Source organism: Cnephaeus nilssonii, assembly GCF_951640355.1.
Source record: "Cnephaeus nilssonii genome assembly, chromosome: 11".
In the NCBI taxonomy this organism is placed as follows: domain Eukaryota; kingdom Metazoa; phylum Chordata; class Mammalia; order Chiroptera; family Vespertilionidae; genus Cnephaeus; species Cnephaeus nilssonii.
In genome coordinates this window covers 46,848,464-46,872,789 of record NC_137082.1, presented here as the reverse complement: position 1 = coordinate 46,872,789, position 24,326 = coordinate 46,848,464, and the positions used below count along the sequence as shown (strand labels likewise).

Below are 24,326 nucleotides of genomic sequence, written 5' to 3'. Positions count from 1 at the left end.
TACCCAACTCAAAAATACGAGAAACAAAATGTAGGGAAACAGATGAAATGTGTGGACTAACCCTCTGAAACTATGAAAGTCCTCAGAACAGATGCTCCTTCACTGTTTGCGCTAATCACCTACTGTTTCCTGCTTCTTCCCCCCTAATCCATTTCCTTCAGGTTGCCAAGTGTGGTGCATATTCGCTTTCTTATACAGAAGAAGGTTTCTCTCTGAGAGGAATATGTAAAGAAAAAATGTATCTATAGGAAACACATTTCAGGCTGAGCGCTGTTGCTGTTTGCAACTTTCTAAATTTTGTGAATAAGTTACTGATTTTTAAAGACATGATTACAATATATGCTTATCATTTTTGAGTGATTCTTTACACATATCCAGAATTTTCCTTAATAAAAATCCAAAAATTTCAAGGTTAAGATAGTAACCAAATTTTAGAAGAAGAAAAAAAAAAACACAGCAAAAACTGAAAAATCTAATGACACATCCTTGGCTTCCTTCACTTTAATAAGTAGGAGAGGATCTAAAGCTAGAAAATCTGTGCTCTATCTTATCAAATCTTGAGGACTGAAACCACAAAAATTCTAAGCACCACTTTTTATCTCTGTAGGCTTAAAGAGAAACATTTAAATTTATTCTGAGCCCAATATAATTACATTATTGTTTGTATATTTTTAATCCTACAATCTTCACCTCCCCCTTTAGAAGCCATCAAGAGCACAATTAAGGATAGGTTCATTTTTTAAAAAGGAAAACTTAGGATATAAATGCATGGGTGTATTTTTTGCCAGGAGGTATTAAAATGTTGGCTGTAAAATATAAATATTAAAAATATATAAAATGAAAAATCGAAAGAAGCAGTATTTGAAAGAAAGCATAGTGGCATTCATATCTGCAGAGAAAGCTTCCTTGCTTGCCATTATTCGCTCCGAAGGCCTTTGTGAAAGGGAGCTTAGTTCCCCATTTCTATCAAACAAGCATTTTAGAGACATTGTGGTCTGTAAAATCTCCTTACATTCTTGAACATTCTAAAGCAGCACCACATACACTTAACAAAAGAGGGGGAAAAAGGAAACTGAAAGAGAGCGAGATAAAATGCTTTTTTATAATCAGAACATCTCTTCATACAGAATTTTTTTTTTAATCTTTTCTTGGTTAAGTTAAAAGCCATTTTGCTCAAAGAAACTAAATTGAGGGCCTGTGGTTTTCTGGTTCTTTAGATTGATTTCTTTTTGGAACACCGAGTGTTTGCCCAAGAAAGATGTGGTAGAACTAGAAAGGAATGTTCAATGTGCATGAAGTGGTTAAAAAAGGAGTGGAATAAGAAATGAAAGAGCTCAGGAATCTCCTACTTTGGCTTTCTAATAATATAAAGTATTATTTTATATTACTCATTGCAACAACCATGTAAGTTACAGAATGTTTAAAAATGTCTTAGAATAAAATGGTCAATACACCCGGCCAGTGTTGCTCAGTGGTTGAGTGTTGACCTATGAACCAGGAAGTCATGGTTCAATCCCAAGTAAGGGTACACACCCAGACTGCAGGCTGGATCTTCAGTGAGGGATGTGTAGGAGGCAGCAATCAATGATTCTCTCTCATCATTGATGTTCCTACCTCTCTCTCCCTCTCCTTTCCTCTCTGAAATCAGTGAAAATGTATTAATTTTTTCAAAAAGGTTAATATGTAAACAAAGACAATAATGTATAGTCTATAATAATAAAAGAGTAATATGCTAATTAGACCGGATATCCTTCCTGATGAAGCCGGGGCCAGAGGGAAGCAGCCCGGGTCCCGAGTGCCTGCCTGTGGCCTGAGGAAGGTGCCAGAGGGATGCCGGGGCCAGCAGCCGGGAGAAGGCCGACTCTTGCACGAATTTTTGTGCACTGGGCCTCTAGTATTCAAATAATGTGAATGAAGAAGAACCATGTATTTTAGAGAGAAATAATACAAATATATGATTGCTTTTATTTATTTTCAATATCCTCCTTATTGTATATTTCTGAATTAAAATCATGCCCCTGATAAAACAAAATTGTGGGAGAATACAGTAAGAGTAAATTATTTGTTTGAGCAGAAATTTGAATAAAAATTATTTATAAAGACATTTTTATAGATGGGCAAGGAAAGTTAGCACACCTGGCGCCATTTAACAAAATAGCTTGCTTACTTCGAGGAAAGCGAGGTGGGTTATCGTTGACATCAGTGAGGGTCACGGTGACGGATGTGGTTCCTGAGAGTCCTCCATTTTGACCAACCATATCCTTTGCCTGAATAACAAGCAAATACTGGTCTTTAGCCTCTCTATCCATGTTTGGAAGGGCGGTCTTGATGACTCCTGTAAAATTTCAAATCCCAGTAAAAGGCATCACGATTCACTGAATTCATACGAGTGAAGAACACTGACATAGGTCACAAGGCCCTCTTGAGATGTTGCCTTTTGTTGTTTTATTTATTTTTAATAATTTTAATGCATATTAAAGACCAAAGGGATATGATAATTACATACAATATTACAAAACAGAGAAAATGCTGTAATGTGGATGAGTAAGGCTTTTCAATATTGGACAGAGAGGATTATCTTCAAGTTGTTAGAAATGCGGTTCAGGAAATATCAAGTTATAAAGAAACAAAACTAAATCCATATCTAGAAAATGGGCAGTCATCTGTACAAGTGTATGCAATAAATCCATCCTTTCCTTCTCTTTTACACTCTCCAACAACTTAATTCCAGGTGATGTGAAATCACCATGACACCTTCAACTATGGTCTCTACTATCCATTTTTCATCAAAATAATGGAAACGTTCTACAAAGAAAACACTGAGAGTTGTTCACGTTTAATAAGCGAAACACCATTTCAAACTGTGGCTATGATGCTGGGTGATCTTATGTTATATCTATAGGTCTGAGGAAGAGTACCAAAAATAAGATGACTATACTAATGTCATCAACAGCACTAAAAATATTAGCATGTTTTGTTGTTGTTTTTAGTCAGTTGCATTTAGTGGGAGAATAGCCCTCAATAATTTAGATGCATGACGAATTGACTTCAGAATTTCGTGTTGCTTGATGGGGAAATTTGACTCAATAATCATTATTGTAGTAAGTTATTTTATATTAATAACTATATAATTTAATTATTATGTAATATTAGGCAATAATATCTAATTATGAGGTAGAATTTAGTTTATGTTATACATAAATATATAAAATGGCATATATACCTAATATCCTTAGTATATGTACATCTAGTTAATATTAATGAAAATGTATTTATTTAGTATTGGTCTATAGAGACCTTGAAACTAGCAATATGTGATCATTATTAATTAAATATAAGGAATCCAGAATCCTACTTAATTATTTCTTGCACTTTCATTTTCTCCAACAAAGACAATATCTGACCTATGCACCTAAGACACTTTTGTTTATTGACTTACTTTGAAAAAAATGTCTAATATATTTTATTAAAATATATTAAATATTCTAACTTTTAGGAGCAAGTCAGAATTTAAATCTTCCCTGACTCCTGAGGGAGAGGAAGTCTTGTGTCATGGACTTTTCACGAGAGAAACTGGGTTTTTTGATAGAGGATGGGTCTTTAGGAAGTAAACAATTATATACAAATTTGGATAAGTATCCTTTTTCCCTCATGTTCAGCATAAAAATGATTTACTATCCTCCAAATTTTTGTATTTAATTTTAAATTGTTTAAAGGCTGTTTCTTAAGTGGTCTGTCTTATATTTTAGCTCTAAGTATAACTTATAAGCCTAGGTAATACTATACTAATCCGGCCCTGTACTTCACAATATTCTATAGTTCAACTACTGTTCTTGGGATAGGAAACAGATGAGAAAAGCTTTTCAATATTTAAGAATGACTTAAGCAATGAATTATGGATTCCTAAGATTCCAAGTTAGATAACAGTCAAACTATCTTAACCACATTTTTGCTTAGATCTGAGCACTAGCTATCAAATACAAACACACAGACATACACACACCAACAATAACATCTATATGTTAAGCATTTAAATTATACTTTAATTAGGCCAGTTTTTGTTATTGTTGTTTTTAACGATCACTTATTCTAATATACTAACACTGTTGGACACTGTTGAACAATTATTGTGATAGAGAGAGTTCCACAGCATTTCAACACGTCAGCAAAGGAAACACTACAGCCTCATTCCCTCAGAGACTGACTTAGAGGCATTTATTTTTAAAGAAAATATAGAATTATTAGGAGAGAAGTCCAGTAGTCAAAATCACTCATTTTTCACACCTCTAATTGTCTCTTTATAAGTGATCCTATAAATAACACTTTCCCAAAGCAAAAATCATGACATAAGTTTGCAAAGTAATGCAGATGGCAAAGGTAATTTCTCAATACCTCAAATATTAAACATATTTTTGACAAGGATAAAATAATTGGGAGAGAATTGAATTTAAATAGGGACACTCAAAAAATGATAGATTTATAGTTCTATGACTTTTGCTAGCTTTTCGCTTTTATGTATAAACTGTCGACATTTGGAAAAGAAGTCTCAGATGCTGCATTTGACTTGCATCTTGCTATGTATTTTATAGACACACATGCACACAGCAAGTCCTTAACACTATAGCTCTGAAGTGGGAAAGGCCAATCCTGCTAGTCGGATCCCTACAGTTCTGAGGGCTTATGCAAGACAATACTATTTAATTTCAATAATCAATACTTTTCAGCTACTCTAATGAGAAGAATATATCCTGCAGCTCTTTAGACAAGAGACTGGATCACATATGGGGCTTTCTGAATAATTTTTCATCTGACCCAGTAATCCAGAAGTTTTCATGTATTTATAATCCATGTTCACAAAAAAGTACTGTGCATATGAAACATAAATTTATCATTGTTATTGTTCAGCAACAGCATGGTGTTTGGTCGGAAATAAAAGTTTAGATGATTCTATAATGTCCTCCCAGTCATGGATTTGTTTGTTCTTGCATGTTCTGTTACCATGGAATCTTCTGAAGAATTTATGTATGTACCATCCCAGGGTAGGGAATCAAACAATGTTGGTGTCTTCATTCTGCTCACTCATGCTTTGGATTAGTCTCAGGGGTGTGTACTATCACATGACCCAGGGAATATGTGGCTGAAGATATCCGTGCTGTCTAGGTGCAATATACATTAGGCATGCAAGGTGAATCTCCTCCTAATAATTTATACTTATTTCTAAATTTTCTGTCTGAGCCTTGTATTATTTGTCTACCTTTTGGTGAAGCATATAATAGAACCATAAGAAGACAGAGAAGAGCCAATAGTAAAGATGAAAGCTTCTAGAAAATCAAAGAATTCCTAAGCTGGCATCAAATAAAGAGGCTGAGGAAGAGACTTGTGTAGGCTGCAAGGCGAGGTTGGCAGCAAGCCCTGACATGAGTGAGGTACCTCCTCACCATGAGCCATGCCACAGAATGGATCACGTGTAAGGGCAGTGGAAGGGGGTTTTTGTGATGGCTATATTACTTACATAAAATTATGAGGTAACAAATACACATGTACTATACAAGGTAGGGCAAAAGTAGGTTTTCAGCTGTGAGTACACCAAACACAGAGTTTATTCTTGTATTATCACTAATTATTGTATTATTTTCCATATGAACAATGGTAAACTGCTTTTGCCCCACCCAGCATAACACAGGTACCAAGTAGTCACACCTCTATGTTTACAAAAGAACTCCGACATGACAAGTGATATTTAACACTCAATCCACTGTCCAGGGCCAGCTCCGTGGCCTTGTGGCCTGTGCAGTCACACTGGTCCCATGCTGGGTTTCTTGCTCTGCTGATGACATCCTGAAATCCTACTAATTTTAGAACAAGACACCTGCACTTTCATTTTGAACTGCCATATGTGAAAGAGACCAAAACGGGGGTCTGTTTGCTTGCAGGTTTGCAGAACAGGTGAACACTCTGAAATAACCTCAGTCTCTCAGTAAACTGGGGGACACTGTAAAGATAGGTGACAGGAATCTCTTAGTTTACTACTACATTATCATGTTCCCAATGTGTTCTATTTGCTTGTTGCAGTCAATTGTCAACACCGGTTTTTGCAGGTACTCTCATTCTTGTTTTATGAATGGAGAAATTAAGGTAGGAAATGCAGTTCCCTTTGGCCATTGGGCCTGTAAGTGGTGCTACGATGAACCATGGTGGAGGTTTCAGCAATGCTGGGTTAATGATATGTGATCCATAAATAGTAATAGTGATTATTAATATGATCCTTATTAATAATAAACTTAATTTTTTTCTATTTAAAAAAGAAATTAGAAGTTAAAAAACTTAGAGATGTACCTAATAGTGATTTGCTGGTCCTTTTTTTTTTTTTTTTTTACATAATCTTGAGTTAGCATATATTCAGCATGTGTTGTTTTTTTCTGTCAGAAATGTTACTTTCTTCTCAAAACTCTAAAATTTAGAGATGAAGAAATAATGCTATTTCTCACAGAGAATAATACTGACACCAAGTAAGGAAGCCTAACTCAAATTTTTTAAATTTCTTTATTGATTAAGGTATTACATATGTGTCCTTAATTTAATTTACAGGTCGTCATGCCCTTAAGTACTAAAAATTGTCCATTTTTTTGGTCAGAAAAATACATTTTGGGGGCAAAAAGTGCATTCTCCATCTTATGAATTAGCAGAGATGGTAAAAATTCCCAGAAGAGCTCTGCACTAATGACTACAGATGAGAAGTCCCAATGACTAGAGCCCTAAACACTCTAAACACAATAAAGTCAAACTCTCTTCATCTCTGGTCCTACAGAAGCTCTTAGTTTCTGAACTTAAACTTAAGTTTGAAGTACTAATAATATGATCCCATGCAATAGATTACTGCCCAGTTAATCAACCAGGGAGACCTCACCTACACAGGGCTTATGAAAAACCTGTTAGCTTACAACAGAGCTAAAATCAAAAGCCTACCATTAAGAGAAGCAAAATATTTAACCCTTGGAATTAGTACATTCTATTTTTAGAGTGCTTATATAATGCAAGAGTATATAATTTGTTAGCAAAATGTCAGAAACTTGTCAATGTCTTTGCAGGCTATAAAGAGTAGACAGAGAAAAGAATAGGTGGGTGTTTGAATTTAAGTTCTCAGGTCTATCCTGCAATCAACCACAAATATGCTTTCTTCATTCACAGGCTTCATATCACAAATATAATACTTTCACTTGCTTCTCCTTTAGTACTTGCTTAATCACAACTATTTCTTCTCTACTAGACTTTGCAAGTGGCTTTAAAACTCCACCACTAAATATACAATGCAGTCTCCGAAAATTCTAATGAATAACAGGCTAGAATTAAATTCACATCTCTGTTCATGCATGATTACAACTGCCATTCTCAAAAGACATTTAAAATTTTTATCCCCCGCAGTGATTTGAGAATGAATTAAAATTGCCGTTTTTTAAAAAATATGGAAAGCAGGATAAGTGGAATTAAAAATTCATTTAGAATCATAGGTACTATCAAATATTCATAATCATAAGCATGGCTATTTGAAGAATTCTCTGTGATAAAGGCAAAATTATTAAAACATAAGGAAGTTTTGGATTTTCCCAGCAATGAAGAGAATCCATGGCACACACCAACCATCTTCACACCCACCCATTCTTCCCTCCACACAGAGCCAGAAGAGTATTGATAAAATATCATTTTATAGCTGATACAGTGCTCCAAATTATATTCTTACTTAATGTAAACTGTTATCAGCTTAAAAGCAAAACACAGCATCTAGCCAAACAGCCACATATTCTATCTAGGCAATCTTGCAAATCTTATTTTTTTTTTTGGCTCTTGATATTAAAAATTAGCCATTTATGTTAGTCTTTGATTTAGCAGAATTCATCCTATCTGTGATGTCTAAACTAATTTCCCTAAGAAATCTGAATGATTTCTGAATGATAAACTGAACCTACCACTGATTTGGCTGCATAGCAGACAGATTTCTTGAGAATTAAATTTCACTGTGTGTAATTCCTCTGTGAATTAATTAAAGAATAGAACCCAGCCTGTGTGGTTCAGTGGTTGAACGTCGGTTCAATTCCTGGTCAGGGCACATGCCTGGTTTGCAAGCTCGATCCCCAGTGTGGGACGTGCAGGAGGCAACCGATTGATGATTCTCTCTTATCACTTATGTTTCTGTCTCTCTCTCTCCCTCTCCCTTCCTCTCTAAAATCAATAAAAAATGTATTTTTTTTAAAAAAGAAGAGAAACAAAAAATAAAACTTAAAGGAAAATAATCAAGATTTTTTTATGCAGTCAGGAGATAGTGAAAATAGTTTTAATATAAAATATCTTATAATTAAGAATACTGATAAATATATTTAAATGTTCTTAATAGGTGCTATTGACTTTATAAATAATATGCTATTTATTACCATAATATACGTATTGAAAAAAGCACCATAAAATGGTATCAGTGCCAACTATATGGCTTAAAAATCACTAATATTAATTCTATGCCAAGGTAGATATGTTGACTTTCTGAGGAGTGTCGCATTTCAAGTTTTACCTGTCTTGGGTTCCACCGAGAAATATGGCTGTCCTTGCAGAATACTGTAGACCACGCGGGCGCTGTTGCCATATGTAGGATCATCAGCATCGGTTGCTGTCACTTGTACCACTGAGGTCCCTACATGCCAACCCAAAAACCAATGAATTAAAAACTTCCGATGCCACAAAATGTAAACACTCACAAAAGTCTGATGATTCTGCACTAGATACTAGATTTTTTAAATTTTGCATTTTTCTTGTTTCAAGGCACATTAAAATTTGATAGAAGTATGATAAATACTCATTAAGCCCTCAGAAATATTTAAGGGGCATGAAAATAGGTTGGCAAAAGTATAAGATTGATGATGCCTATTAGACTGGGATATACTCAGAATTGGATGGGACTCAAATTTTTGGCATCTCATCCATCAGGGCCAGGTAACAAGTTTTTAACAGGAGCAATCTCTCTAAGTCTCAATCACTGTCCAGGAGGCAGCCTGACAAACAAAAGCATCTGAACCTGAAATCATGAAGGGGATCTCACTGCTGCAGCTGAGCAAACCCAGACAGAAACAGAAACTCCATTAATTGAATAAAGGATATTGGATTATCTCACTAACATTTTAATCTCCAGGTCCAGTGAAATAAGCGAGTTAGGGAAAGACAAATACCATGTGATCTCCCTTACATGTGGAATCTAATGAACAAAATAAAAACAGAAGCATGGATGGGTACATGGAACCGACTGACAGCTGTCAGAGAGGAGGGAGGTTGGGGACTGGATGAAAGAAGGTGAAAGAATTAAGCAGGAAAAAAACCCACACCATATATGTTATATAACACATGCTATCACAGTGTGGTGATAGCCAGAGGTAAGGGGGGGTGGTTAGGAGGAGGTGGGCAAAAGCAGGGAGAATGGGGCTGGAAACAGACTTTGCTTTGGGCGATATAGTATGCAGTGTGCAGACAATGCTTTGCTGAGTTATACACTTGAAACCTGTATGGTTCTATGAACTAATGTCACGCCAATAAATTCCACTATAAAAGAATACTGGATTAATATTTAACTGGGTATTAGTTGGCTCTTCTATCTCTTTAGTAATAGTTTTATTTTTTATTTGTTTCTACTAATTGATTTAAAGCAAAAGTATGAAATGAAAATTTCAACCAAACCCCCAAAGGAGGAAAAACATGACAATTTTAATAATTTCATTATTAGCTCTTTTTCTACAATTCATAAGACAAAGTATCATAATGCTTCTTCATTTTACCACGCATCTACCTATTCCCTAGGGCAGTGGTCGGCAAACTCATTAGGCAACAGAGCCAAATATCAACAGTACAACTATTGAAATTTCTTTTGAGAGTCAAATTTTTTAAACTTAAACTATATAGGTAGTTACATTGTTATTAACTTAATTAGGGTACTCCTAAGCTAAAACTCAAGGGGCCAAAGAGCCGCATGTGGCTCGCGAGCCGCAGTTTGCCGACCACTGCCCTAGGGAAAGCATTTAGTGTGCTCTGTTCTTTTCATTTCCATTTGGAATGTAATCTTAAAAACAGATATGTTTTCTTAGTTTATATATTTAAGCACATGTTATTTTATCAATTATGCTCTATCTGATGGATGGAACAGATCATCTTTTTAATGTGTTTTACTAAGGTTCAAGTTTGGCTCTAATAATTTCTTGAAAATATGGCATTTTTCATCTAACATTTCTTTAGATATATTCATACACAGATCCCCCTTTATAAATGCCTTAAATAAGTCATTAATGTCCATTTTGTAATAAATCTATTCTTTTCTTCACACACTGATTTCCTTTAGAAATTTCATTTTATTTAAAATTAGGTTGAAATTATGAAGTAAAATATATGGCACTTTTTTTTTAAGCTGAAGATTTGTTTTGCTTGCTTTCTTTTTTGTCTTTTATGATCTTGGGTGATTGTGCCCTGTGAATGCCTGCTAAGACCAAATAGTGAAAAATGTATATTTGAAAACCGTTTTAAGAATTAAATTTTGATTTTAAAATGTTAGAATCAATGACATTGATGTTATCTATTTTCTCTATAATGCACCATCTTACAGCACTATTCATTCTAGTGATATGATTAGTATTGATGTCCTACTTCATTAGAAAAGAAAACAACTTTAAACAAACAAAATGATGAAAAGTATACTTCAGGAAATTTGGTTGTGTACTATATATATTCTTCTAAAGTGTTCATTACTTTACTGTATACACAGACATATTCTCAAATAACTAAATTTTCCATGCTTTTGTATGCTCTTCTGGCAACGAATAAACAATCCTAGGGCTGGCAAGTATTTTAAATCTTACAATAGTCAGCATGTAATGAAAAAAATAGCCCTCAATATTAAACACTGAAAGCTTGTGATATATATAACATACTACTTAGTGGTTATCATAGCTACTTAGTTAGAATAAAATACTTTGATAAACTATGACGCACTAAAAATCTATATAACCTATTTTAGGTAGAACTTCACTATTCTTATTTCAAATGTTGATATTAACCCAGTGATCACAATTAGTGTCAATTAAATCCTGAAGACATTAGAACATCATTTTCTAAGAAGTTCTGAACCTGTTGGAATCAATCAAAAAAACTAAAATAACTTAACGTGTGTAAAAAAAATCATGCTGTTTGGCACCAGAGTGGCACCATTGAAACCAAAGCCACAGGGCATCCGTTAGCTTCCGAAACCAAGTTTCCCTTCTGTTCCAGGCAGGAGAGGAAAACCTTAGCAAGCCAATGAAGAGCACCCACCATGCCCACGAGAATGATGGGGTTGAACTGAATTGCTCTAACACTCCTCAAAATTCCTGTTTTGCTAAACATTACTGTCCTGAGGAAGATAATGTGCCTTCTTTTTCTCTAAAACCTCCAAAATCTTGTTGCTGCTGTTGTCACTGTTGTTTTTGTTATTGTGGTTAAACAACAACAGCATGAAGCACTCTGAAGAGGCAAGCTCTACAGAGAAAGTGTGAAAAAGCTTGTTTGGTCAAAGAAATCTGTACACAGAAGCTACTGGAGTGATAATACCACTACTGTGGTTCGGATTTTTTCCTGCCCACAAGCATCGATTCCTCTGGCTCATCCTCAATTTGGATTTCTTTGGAATCAAGAGCCATGTGCCCCAAATAAATTTCCCTCTCCCATCCAATAAGAACAGAAATCTCGGGTCACTGAATTCTGATTTCTCCTAAAGGGCACACACAATACACATCTTTGCAATTGCACTTCCCAGCATAGTAGATGCATTTATTGAATCCTGGAATGAATGAAATGACCTTTATTGAAAGTAAAATCACACAGGATAAAATTTTCCTGTGTTAAAATACAAGTTCAATTATTATTTTAAATAAGCATCCTCCTTTGATACTAAAAATAACAGGAAATAAACATATAAAGCTACTGTCTCTATTCCAACCCAATAATGTTTTATTGTTTTGTAAAGTTATCCATATTTAAATTAAATACTGGCTGAAACTATTCCAAAGGTACCTGAATACATTGAATTTAAAACAGAGTTTAATATTATTTGATATAAAGTATATACTGGAAGTACTTTATTTTCTATTTTTGCAGAAATGGGGCAATGTCAAAGGGTCTTGGAACAAAACAACCTTCATCATTCTTTTATATACCTCAAACTGAGGATCACTTTCCCATTATTATTAATTCAATATAAAATTCCATGCATTTAAGTTTCTGGAGAAATTAGAAAAAGATTACTAGTGGCATGTGGATGGGCCATTGTCATTCAAGAATACACAACAGAAGAGACCATCAGATCTAAATGACAGTCTGACTAGCCACTCACAACCTACCTCATACCGTGACCACAGAGAGATGCTTACAATAGTTCATCATTATCCTACTATCAGAGAGAAAAATAAAAATAAAAGATCGTCCCACTGTTGTGTCCGCAAAGATTTTCCTTTTTAACTTCTCAGGCATCATTTTAATTATTATTTTTAAATTTTACATTGAAAGTGAATGTAAAAACTAAGAAATTTCCTGAAAATATTGAGCTAGCTGTGTAAAAGGAAAAACTTCCTCATTTGCCATATAATAAACTAACATGTTGAATAATAGTATTCAGGTCCTGGTTACTAACACATCTCCAACACTCCCCTCACCCTAACTGTTATGTTATACAAACGTGATTTTTTTCCAGGACATATAATGATTTAATTTTAAAGCCAAAGCCCCTAAAACCAGACACTGCAAAACAAGTGCTTGTTAACTTACCCACAGGAGACATTTCGGGAATCCCGGCAGTGTATGGGCCATCCAAGAATTTGGGCTCATTGTCATTGATGTCCTGAATCTTGATGACGAACTCAGACTCGGGCTCCACGGGCTTGTTGGTGAGCCTGTCCAGCGCTTGGGCTCGGAGCGTGTAGTAGGCCTGCTCCTCGCGATCCAGCCTCTTGGTGGCATGGATATCCCCAGTGTTCTCATCAATAATGAAAATGGAACTTGCCCCTTCGCCTGACAAGATGTATTTGATGGAACCATCTCCTTTATCAACATCAGAGTGAAGCTGGTGAAAAATTCATGTGAGATGAGATTAACTTACAAGGGAGTCAGCGATATGGAAATATGTAAAAATAATTCTTATGTTGGGCAGCGGCACATGCAATTTTTTTGTTCTTGGAAAGATTAGCTGGCACTCACTGTGCACAGCGGACAGGCTATTAGAGCATGTCCGCTTGCACTGGTGAGCAAGACAGTTTCATTTCTTCCTGTAAACAGCCTCATCTCCAAAGCTATTTTATGTCTCTCCCAAAGTCAGGAACTTGTGGGTGTTTTTGTTTTTGTTGTTGTTGCTTTTAATATATTTTTATTGATTTCAGAGAGAGGAAGGGACAGGGAGAGAGAGCTAGAAACATCAATGATGACAGAGAATCATTGATTGGCTGCCTCCTGAATGCCCCATACTGGGGATTGAACCCACAACCCAGGCATGTGCCCACGACCAGAATCGAACCCGGGACCTTTCAGTCTGCAGGCTGACATTTTATCCATTGAGCCAAACTGGATAGGGCTGGAACTTGTTTTTTTGTTGTTTTTTTAAATGGGTCTGTCCTTGCCTGATTTACTAGTAGACATCTCCTTCGAACTGAGCAGATATTCAGTAAACACGTATAATGGGTTGATTTGGTCTTGTTCCAAGCAAAGGGACTTGCTATAGAACATTTATAAATCTCGATCTAATGCAGTATGTATTATACTTATAAATGCCAGCATTCTTTGAGGATGCCCTCCCTCCCACTTCACTCTCTTTTTCACGACTGTCAAATATGGATGAATGTCCATCATTAAATCAGTCCCAGATCCTGTTCTATACTTCAAAATTTGAAGCTGAAAAAAAAATAGCACTGCTCTCTGAAGTAGGAATTTTAAATTCACACGTGCCTGAGACTTCAACTAAACCCATTCTCCAAATACCAAGAACTGCATTCCGATGTGCATGATTAACCCTGGCATCAAGGAGCATGAGTTGTGCGGCTGATTTGCATTTTCTATCTGGGACTGTCCCTTCTGCACGTCAGAACATCATGTTGAACAGAGGAACCTTAGAAAACTCAGAAATGATTACACATTTTTCTGAACTTCATCACCTAAGAAATCCAGCACTCAATCCGTCATTTCAACAATCGTTCATTCCCTAGAATGGCCATCATTCTGGACTTGGATAAATATGAATGCAAAAAACCCGATTTACCAAATAACACAGCTTTCCCCTGTCCTACAGAACTGTGTCTGCATTCTTCAAAAGACCAGGTGCTAAAAATATAAAATATGGCGAACTGCTTCGGAAGGTGCGTGCAGGGCGTATGTTCCTTCTGTGGGAGCGGTTGGGGAGAGCGCTGGCTTGTACCCCGGATTTCTGTAAGTGATCCCTCCACTGTACCAGAACAGCTGTGTTTATACTCTGCTTCAGAATATTCAAATACCTGATTTATGCCTTAGTTTCTGTAGCTTTTAGGCAGGACTAAAAACTACAGAAAGTGAATTTCTGGCACCAATTATAATTTAGATTTGTCCAAAGTGGGATCATCAGGTGGACCACAGTTCTGCATGTTTATCCAGCATGTGGAGAAGTTGTAGTCCTGAAATATAGTGAATGACTTCACTTTCTCCTGTCATTCTCAGGGTTACTACTCCATACATATCTCCCTCTAATGTAGGATGAAGAAAGCTGAGAAATAATATAGTTTGTGTGCTCCATGTGCGCCAGGACCTGTTCTTAATGCTCTCTGTGCAATAACTCATTCTGTGTTCACATTATGACTCTATCATCCCTACGAACAGATGAGGAAACCGAGGTAGACAAAGGCTAAGGATTTTGCCTGAGGTCCTGCAGCCAGCTCTCTGTGGCTGCACCAGGATTATAAATCCCTGCAAGCTGGTGGAAGCCCATCGCCACCCCCTCCTGTGGGACCCTCCCTCTGAGAGACTGGCACATGCCACCTGTCCCCACCTGATAGCTCCCCAAATGTTAAAGAATCTCCGTTCTTCAGGTGGTTGCCATCCGCATGCTTTAAGACTTACCAGAGGCTCCTATCTTGGCATTATATAACAGCACTAACTTCTACCACCCTCAACAACACATACCAAAAAGTCCAAGTCCTGAGACAAAGGCAGATGATAAATGAAAACAAGTTGTTTTCAAGCTGCTGACACCTCAAGTACTCCCCCATAGATACGTCTCACAGTCACCCTCCAAACCACTCCTCACCCTATCTGAGCCTCTCTGGGTTAGGAGTGTCTACATGCTATGGCTGACTGTGGTGTAAAACGTTAAGGAAGATTCGATGACCACAGAAATACATACGTAATACACAGGTCACTCCTTCAGTCAAAGGCCTGCTGTATCTTTAAATCTAATTAGGGACTCCCGTTTATAGAACCAGACCTTATGATTCATTTAACTAATCCCAGTTAAAACTACTGCTGTTTTCACTGTATCTCCAAATATGCAAGGATTAGATTCTTTCTCCTCTAACTCCTCTAACACACACACACACACACACACACACACACACACACACACACTCACTCTCTCTCTCTCTCTCTCTCTCTCTCTCTCTCCTGTTTCAGGAGCCCTTGAACTTTTTACCATCCTCTCCATCACTGGCACTTTCCCCCCAGCAAGGACCATCCTAGGCTTATAATCACTGCCAAACTTCACAAGTAGAAAGGTGCTTTGAGTATAAGGTCAGTGACCTTGCAACTGTACAAACACGTGCAGTTAAAGGTGATGACCAACTAACATTGAAGTGTTAGGATGGATATGTGATGATCAGATGCAATCAGACATTGGATGTGAGTCTATGCACACTATAATAATGTTAACAGGTAGAGGAAAACCCATACTGTTAGTGAAAGGCTACCATCCCTCTGTTCTGAAAAAGTATACTCAGCATAGAAAAATGTTGCAAGTGTAGAATTACCAAATGGTATTCTTAAATTGACACACGTGTCTATGTAAGTGCAGAGCACGTGCGCGCGCACACACACACACACACACACACACACACACACACCAGGCATGCACACAACCTTTGTCATTGAGTGATGGATAAGTACTACTCTCCAGAGTGAAAATCTCTGGCCAGGAAAAAAACCCAAAACATTCAATGATCCTACACATGGTAAGTAAATCAATAAACATTACATGAAAAAGCACACTCAAAAACAAATATTTGTACTCTATTTGGGGCAAAGTAGAACTCAGAATGCTATGTCTATTTCACTTGAAATAACTTTTTAAGCATCTTGTGATCCATCTAAACAACAACAAAATCTTGATTCATTACTCACCAGACAAAATTCATCTATACTGCCTGGGTTCCTAAATAATTTTCAAAATAAGTGTCATGACACCATAGTAAATATTTACATCATCATCATCATCATTATTATTATCATTATTGCAAATGAGCACAAACAGTGAGGAGCACAGAGCCCTGACCTGAGTCTAGCTCCTAAGGGGATAGGAGGGATAGGGAAAGAGATAAGACCATATGTGACTCCTATACCTCACTATATGCCAGCACTGTGTGTGGTAACAAAGAAATACCCAATCGTGTTGGACTCTTCATATCCTACACAGGCCATGAACACAAAGTACACTGTACAGGCACCCTAAAACATATGTTTAATAATTCATTATAGCCCTAACCAGTTTGGCTCAGTGGATAGAGCATCGGCCTGCGGACTCAAGGGTCCCAGGTTCGATTCCAGTCAAGGGCATGTACCTTGGTTGCGGGCACACACCCAGTAGGGAGTGTGCAGGAGGCAGCTGATCGATGTCTCTCTCTCATCAATGTTTCTAACTCTCTATCCCTCTCCCTTCCTCTCTGTAAAAAATCAATAAAATATATTTTTTTAAAAATTCATTATAGCTCCATCATCTCCCACTTGGTAAAGAACCCACCCAATATCTCTATTTTAACAATCCCTTCTTTTAGATTTCTCCAAACAATCCTAATTTGGAATCTTAAAATCTTGCACTTGGGCTATTACAAAACTGCCCAGTTATTCCCCTTTCATAACTCACATCATCTAGGCCCATGGTCAGCAAACTGCAGTTCCTGAGCCACATGCGGCTCTTTGGCCCCTTGAGTGTGGCTCTTCCACAAAATACCTTGGTCTGGGCAAGTCTATTTTGAAGAAGTGGAGTTAGAAGAAGTTTAAGTTTAAAAAATTTGGCTCTCAAAAGAAATTTCAATAATTGTACTGTTGATATTTGGCTCTGTTGACTAATGAGTTTGCCGATCACTGATCTAGGCTGTCACTGTGCTTGTCAGAAAATATCTCCCTAAAATATGCAATGAATTATATCACACCCTCATTAAATACATTTAATTGCTACCCATGATTGATGGGTTTAACCCCAATTCTAAGCACAGGGCTCCATGTGGGAGTATGCTATCATCCTGGTCTCTCTTTCCTATGCTCCAATGTTGACCTGGTGTTCACCACTGCCTGAGCATGGCAAGCATTTCTGTGTTTTTCAAAACACGTCCTTCATCATCCTGCTCACCAACGGCATCCTACTTGTCTTAATTCGAGTTCCCTGGTACTGAGGTCTTAGCAACCCTACTGTCCTCCATGCAATGCTGCTTGAATTTCTACAACAGAAAGCATCAAATTCTGCTTTATATTGAAAATCTGGTTTCACCATTTGTCTATCCACCCCTCCTTTAACTTATAAATTCCTTAAGAGCTGGGTTATTTTTATCACCATATTTCACTTTCTCAATAAACATTCTGTTGTATTAAATTTAGCAAATGTATGAATCCACTTCATAAAACAGTCGTGCTTGTTTTATTTCAATTTCTATCCTTTTACGTTTTAATGGCATTAGGCAAAAAGAAAACAAACTAAACAACAACAAAAACACATCCTATATCTCTGGTGTGTTCTCCCTGCTCCTCTAAACTGTCTAGATGGAGCACAGACAACTTGTTCTATATGCCCAGGGTGACACTTGGCATGTTATATTGCACCAGCAAATTTGCAAGCCTGTGCTCCCCATGAGAGAGAGCCCTTTAGGAGCAGACGATCACACACACACACACACACACACACACACACACACACACACACACACTCCAGGAGAGTTTTATACACCTTTCAATGGCAGAATCTCCATGTTCTTGATTAATTTTTACTCACCCTTTTTTTTTCTTGAAGACTGCAAAGACCAAAATTAAAAACGGATCAATGCACTGCAGTTCTGACGATTTTCTTACAGGTATTTGATCAACTAGGGCCTGATACAAAGTAATGAACTACCTGGTCTAGCACTTTCAATTCATCTGCTTAAAGAAAAGTCTGAAAATGGTGAGAAAGACTAAGATTAAAAATTCAATTAAGTGTGCAGGAGGCAGCTGATCAATGATTCTCTCTAATCATTGATGTTTCTATCTCTCTCTCCCTCTCCCTTCCTCTCTGAAATCAATAAAAAAATATTTTAAAACATCAATTAATTCTACTGATCAACTTTCTTCCCTCTACAAACAGCTTAAACTCTGCTTATCATCATCTGACTGGTGACCTGGTCATTATGCTCTGACCCTTAGTCTCGTCTGTGAAATGGAGATAAAAATATCTACACTTGGACTTGAATGAAAAATTGGGGCAATTACTGGAGATGACGCAGCAGAATGTGACCCATTAGGGTAAATGACTATACCATCAGAATTGTACTTTTTAATGTTTTTGCCTTTGAAAACATACTAAATTTCATGTCATGAAAAAGAACAAATCTAGACATAAGATGAAACTATTGGGAAAGAGATAATGTTTATCTTGGAAGCTTTGACACTAATAAAATATATCTATGATAAACCTCACTGACCTACATATGGTGAGGACAGAAACATTTCTAGATTTGCATTCAATTTTTCCTTGTAATGAACATTTGACTAAGAAAAATGCAAAATACTTTATCCTACCTAATAATAGACAAATATGCAAATTGACCATACCTCTGGCACACCCACAAGCCACGCCCACCATCCAATCAGAGTGAGTATGCAAATTAACCCAACCAAGATGGCTACAGTCACAGAGAGCAAGGTTTCCTAGGTAACAAAGGAAGCCAAGCTTTCTGCCTGCCCTTGCCAGGCCTAAGCCTCCACTCAAGCTACAAAGTTTCAATCATAGAAGGTAAACAAATTCAAACAGAAATGGCAACAGAATGGAGCTTGAGAGAGCAGGCCAGGGTTGGCCCCGGCAACAGGGGAAGCAAAGCTTTCCGCACACCCTCGCTGGGCTCACCAGCTTAAGGCTACAAAGTTTCAATTATAACCCAAACAGAAATGGCTGCTGGCCGCGGAGGGAGCCCCAGGCTTGGCTCCGCTCAAGGCTACAAAGTAAGTTTCAATTGTAGAAGGAGAATAAATTCCAGATACCAGGGCCTCTGCTTGGGTTGCCAGGGGGCATGGCCGACCTGCAAACCACCACAGGCCCCTCGCTCAGGCCGCCCCACGCCCCAAGGGAACCCCACCCTAATCAGGGACACCCTTCAGGGCAAACCAGCTGGCCCCCACCCCTGTACCAGGCCTCTATCCTATCTAATAAAAGAGTAATATGCAGATTGATCATCACTGCAACACACAATATAGCTGCACCCATGTGGTCAAAGATCCTGCCCCCATGTGGATACAATATGGCCACCACAAGATGGCCAGCAGGGGAGGGCAGTTGGGAGGCACCCAGCCTGCCAGGGAGGGCAGTTGAGAAGGACCAGGCCTGCAAGAGAGGGCAGTTGAGAGGGACCAGGCTTGCAAGGGAGGGCAGTTGGAGGTGATCAACCCTGCAGGAGAGGGCAGTTAGGGGTGACCAGGCCGGCAGAGGAGGGAAGTTGGGGGCAAACAGGCTGGCAGCGGAATGGTTAGGGGGTGATCAGGCTGGCAGGCAGAAGCGGTTAGGGGCAATCGGGAAGGCAGGCAGGCAAGCAGTTGGGAGCCAGCAGTCCTGGATTGTGAGAGGGACGTCCGACTGCCCGTTTAGGCCCGATCCCGGTGGGATCGGGCCTAAACGGGCAGTCGGACATCCCTCGAGGGGTCCTAGATTGGAGAGGGTACAGGCTGGGCTGAGGGACAACCCCCCTCCATGCACAAATTTCGTGCACCGGGCCTCTAGTTATATAAATAAAAGTCTATGCTGCTATTACATTTGTTTATAAAAATCGAGTAATGATGTCTAAGTAAAAAAGTAAGCAGATTCTCTTTTGAGGAACATGTTAATAAATCTGTGGATGATCCTTATTGAAAACTAGAGGCCCAGTGCACGAAATTCGTGCACGGGGGGTGGGGAGGGGTTCCCCTATCCCAGCCTGCACCCTCTCCAATCCGGGACCGTTTGGGGGATGTCCGACTGCCTGGGGATCGGGCCTAAACCGGCAGTTGAGCATCCCTCTCACAATCCGGGACCACTGGCTCTTAACTACTCACCTATCTGCCTGCCTGGTCACCCCCAGTGCCCCCCCTGCTGGCCTGGTCATCCCCCAGTGCCCCCCCTCCCAGCCTAGTCGCCCTCAACTGCCCCCCGTGCGGGACTGGTCACCCCATGCAGCCTGCTGCTCGTTCATTTGGTTGCCCCTCACTAACCCCCATGCCATCCTGGTTGCCCCACACAGCTTGATGCTCAGTCGTTTGGTCGCCCCACACTAACGGCCCTGCCTACCTGGTCACCCCATGCAGCCTGCTGCTCAGTCATTTGGTTGCCCCTCACTAACCCCCCTGCCGGCCTAGACACCCCACGCAGCCTGTTCGGTCGTCCGTTCGGTTGCAATGGTCACTTAGGCGTTTATATATATAGATTAACAAAGATTTCTAAGGTGAATTTTCTACCATGGGTTTACTATTATAGATCCCTGGTTTTTTAGAGTTTAAAAATATATTACAGATTGTTAGAACTGATGCAATTTACTTTTACTAAACTTTCACAAGGTTAAAATTGTAAGTATAGAGGGCAGATTTAAACAATAATTGGCAGAAATAAATCTGCTGGAATATACACATTACATGCAAGTTTTCTTTTCTCATTATGCTTTCTAATAGATTTTTCCACATGCCACTGGGCACCTTGTAATTATCAAGCTGTTGAGGAAATATTACACATGAAAACAAGGGGATGAGTCCTTTTTTTCTGCTTGAAGTATTCCTAATTTATAATTATCATTGTGGTCCTGGATAACGGGACACAATTTTCGCATGAAGCCTCTTTGAGGAAGGCGCATGGTTTAAGAAGTACTGACATTAATTACTTCACAGAGAGGAATATAGGAACAGGATCTAATGCAGGAAGTGGTTAGGTAAGGTTTAAATTGCCAAGAAAATCTCATTTCTATTTTTTTTAACCAACAATAAATAAAAAGGGGAGACTACCCAGATTATGTTTATTCTCAGAAAAGGTTCACACTAATTCAGTGGCGATAAACACCCCGTCCATGGTCTCAGTTCATTTACTTGGTAGCTGAATGCCACCAGGTAGGTCAGTGCAAAGGAACCAGAGGCATGACCGGTGACTCTCCAATCTGCTCCCGGCTGAGCTGACCCTTTGGCTCTTTACTCTCAGTTGATCCATCTGTTATAGATCAGCATCTGCAAATGGACACTTGGCCTTGAACAGTGACATGAGGATAAAGGGAAGGAATGCATTTGGAAGTGCTTTGTATAAAGTAACTTTCAATCCCTGTGTATAAAGTACAGCAGAGTGATCTGCATTCCTTACGGAGGAACACTCCTGCTTTTGTTTGAAAGCTTCTACATGTGTGCCCGTGGCGTGGTTACTCACAGCTTTCCATTAAGAGGCACATCTTGTTCATCAGGAAGCCAGCGATAACCACGCAGAAAAGCATTCTCACTTCCCCACAGCTGCCTGTGCCTCCTGAAGAAAACTGCACAGTGCTCATCTCATCCTCCCTCCGGCAGCCATCTCCGGGGGACATCCCCAACTTGCCAACAACTTCACCTGCCGTGATCAAATTTTTACTGAACAAAACTCCTCCTGGGCTGATGTCCCTGTGAGCACAGCACATTCTCTACCTCAGGGTCCTGTGCAATACCTGCTCACTCAGTCCTAAATGCCAGGAGTGAGCTGGAAGCTGTTAGAAAGCAAACCCCTGGGAATTGTCAGCTTTTCCCTCAGGAACATCACTTTTAATCTTGCCTTTTAACTAGAGGTTGAGCAGGAAATGCAGTCACAAGGGACAGAGCGGTGTTACTCCAAGTACGGTCCAAGGACTGGGTCCGTCTCTGCAGGTCCAGAGAAGTCCGAACATCGAGAGGAGGAGCTCAGCAATGTTCGTAATTGTACAGAGTAATTGAATGTGGTTGAATCTGATCATAATAATTAACAGGGGTTGAATTTTTGCAAAGTAATGCCTATGAAATGCAGTTACAAAGTTATTAGGAGGTCACAATGGAGCACGTCCTGTGTTCTTAAAAACAAATAAGCTTGTCAATGGCCCTTAACCCAGATTAGCAAAGAAGTGCTGGGTCAGGGGATAGAACCTCACATGACAGATCTGTGAATGCTTCAGGGCACTCACCCCTTTAAAGCTCGTGGCCAGCCCTATATTAGGGGAAACTGAGGGTCCCCGCCACCGCAGGGGCACAGGCCATCTGCAGGGCCATCCTTAAGACTGAGATGGATGTTTTGTACCTGGCATTTTAGAGAAGGAACTCAGGTAAATTGTGTTAATGGGTTTGCAAAATATTTCCTGAAGTCTTCCGCACTGCGCTGCCTTGCCTTGTACACTCAAAACCAGAAACCACAAGCGTGAAAACGATGGAAATAAAATTTTGGAGTTTACATTTGGGTGAGAAAACTCCAACACTTGGTAAGTTGCAAATTGGCAAAGAGAGCCATTTTGCCAAAGGTAATACTTTTTTTTTTTTTTTGGGGGGGGGGCAATCCCACACCCATGACCAGCTGAGCTTTTGAGCTCCTCCTCCTCTCCTAATTCAGGACAATTCTGAAGAGCCTGCCTAGCTCCAGAGCTCCCCCTGAGACACTCTTTTTTCCATGCCTCCAAATGCTTTAATGTCTACAAACTTCACGCTATGAGTGAGCCAGTCACAAGAGTGAGGAGGATTCACTGTGATGTTTTTCACGGGCGAAGAGAAAGAAGCAACATTGCCTTAACTCAGCCCCGTGGCCACATCTGTAAGCATTTCTCCCACACAACACTCTCCTCACTCCATTCTCCATGCCCAGGGTGAGCGCCTCATGTTCACTCAAGTGGTACAGTGCCCAGATCTGCTGTAGAATATTTCAAATAGACTATGTGTCCATAGAACCAGACCTTTTTTTTATTTTTAAAAGCTCTCCAGGTCATACTATGACCCACCCAATGTAAGAGCCACGGGCCCAAAAGGAAGAGAGGAATACAAGATAAGCCTAGGGAGATACCCTCCATTTTACTGACATTTTGAAAAAACAAAAGAAAAAGGTTTCTTAACTAGGTAAAAAAGAATATAAGCAGGTCTGCAGAGCTTTGGCAGTAATTTGCTGCAAAGGTACAAATTTAAAACACATAACTCAAAAAAAATTTCTGACATAAATTCAATAAACACAGAAGTTTCCTCAATGAAGACAATAACCCGTTTCACACGACAGACCCTCAAGGGGATATGGGACTGTCTCTTGTAAAATAGAGCAGGTATGAGAAATAAGACCATATTCTGCCTAGGGCGACCTCAGAAGAAACTAAGACGCATTTTCTTCTCCAAAACAAAGTATCACATGGAATAAATGAGGCAAACAGAGTCCTTCCATAGCCTTCTTGTGCCCTCAGCAAACACAGTGACTTCAACATCCTGCTTTCCCATCGCTGACCATCTTGACTGCACTGTTTAATGCCCTAAAGATAGAAGTTTCCATAAACAAATGTAATACAATCAGTAAAGCTATAGGAAGAAAAAGAAAGAGAGTAAAGTGGAGGGATTGGCAACATGGAGTGAGGTTAATAATAGTTGACATAAGGGTGAGCCAGACTTGGGAAAGGCATCATGGTTTTTCCTGGGAGAGAGGGCCTGGCCTGTCCGGCTGTGTTTGCAGGTTGATCTGGTGTCACCTGGAGGATTCCACCTGCACCGTCCCCAGGGAGGTGGCGCATCCCAGTGCTAAGAAACAAGCAGGGGAGGGTGTGTAGCACCAATGCTTAAGGCTGATTTTTTGCAAAATTTGGTTTGGCTTTTAAACTAATGAAATTCTGTCCCTT

General features: G+C 39.0%; 1 protein-coding gene across 1 annotated transcript in view; it reads right to left on the bottom strand.

Annotated features, from left to right (window-relative positions):
- The window catches only part of CDH7 (cadherin 7), a gene marked incomplete at both ends in the record, with an annotated part of 106,417 nt that overhangs the window by 51,857 nt on the left and 30,234 nt on the right, over positions 1-24,326 (bottom strand). The window contains 3 exons of the mRNA XM_079785301.1: positions 2,168-2,335; positions 8,561-8,680; positions 12,823-13,117. Of these exons, the coding sequence (XP_079641427.1) occupies positions 2,168-2,335; positions 8,561-8,680; positions 12,823-13,117 (583 nt within the window). The remainder of the gene's footprint in view (positions 1-2,167; positions 2,336-8,560; positions 8,681-12,822; positions 13,118-24,326) is intronic.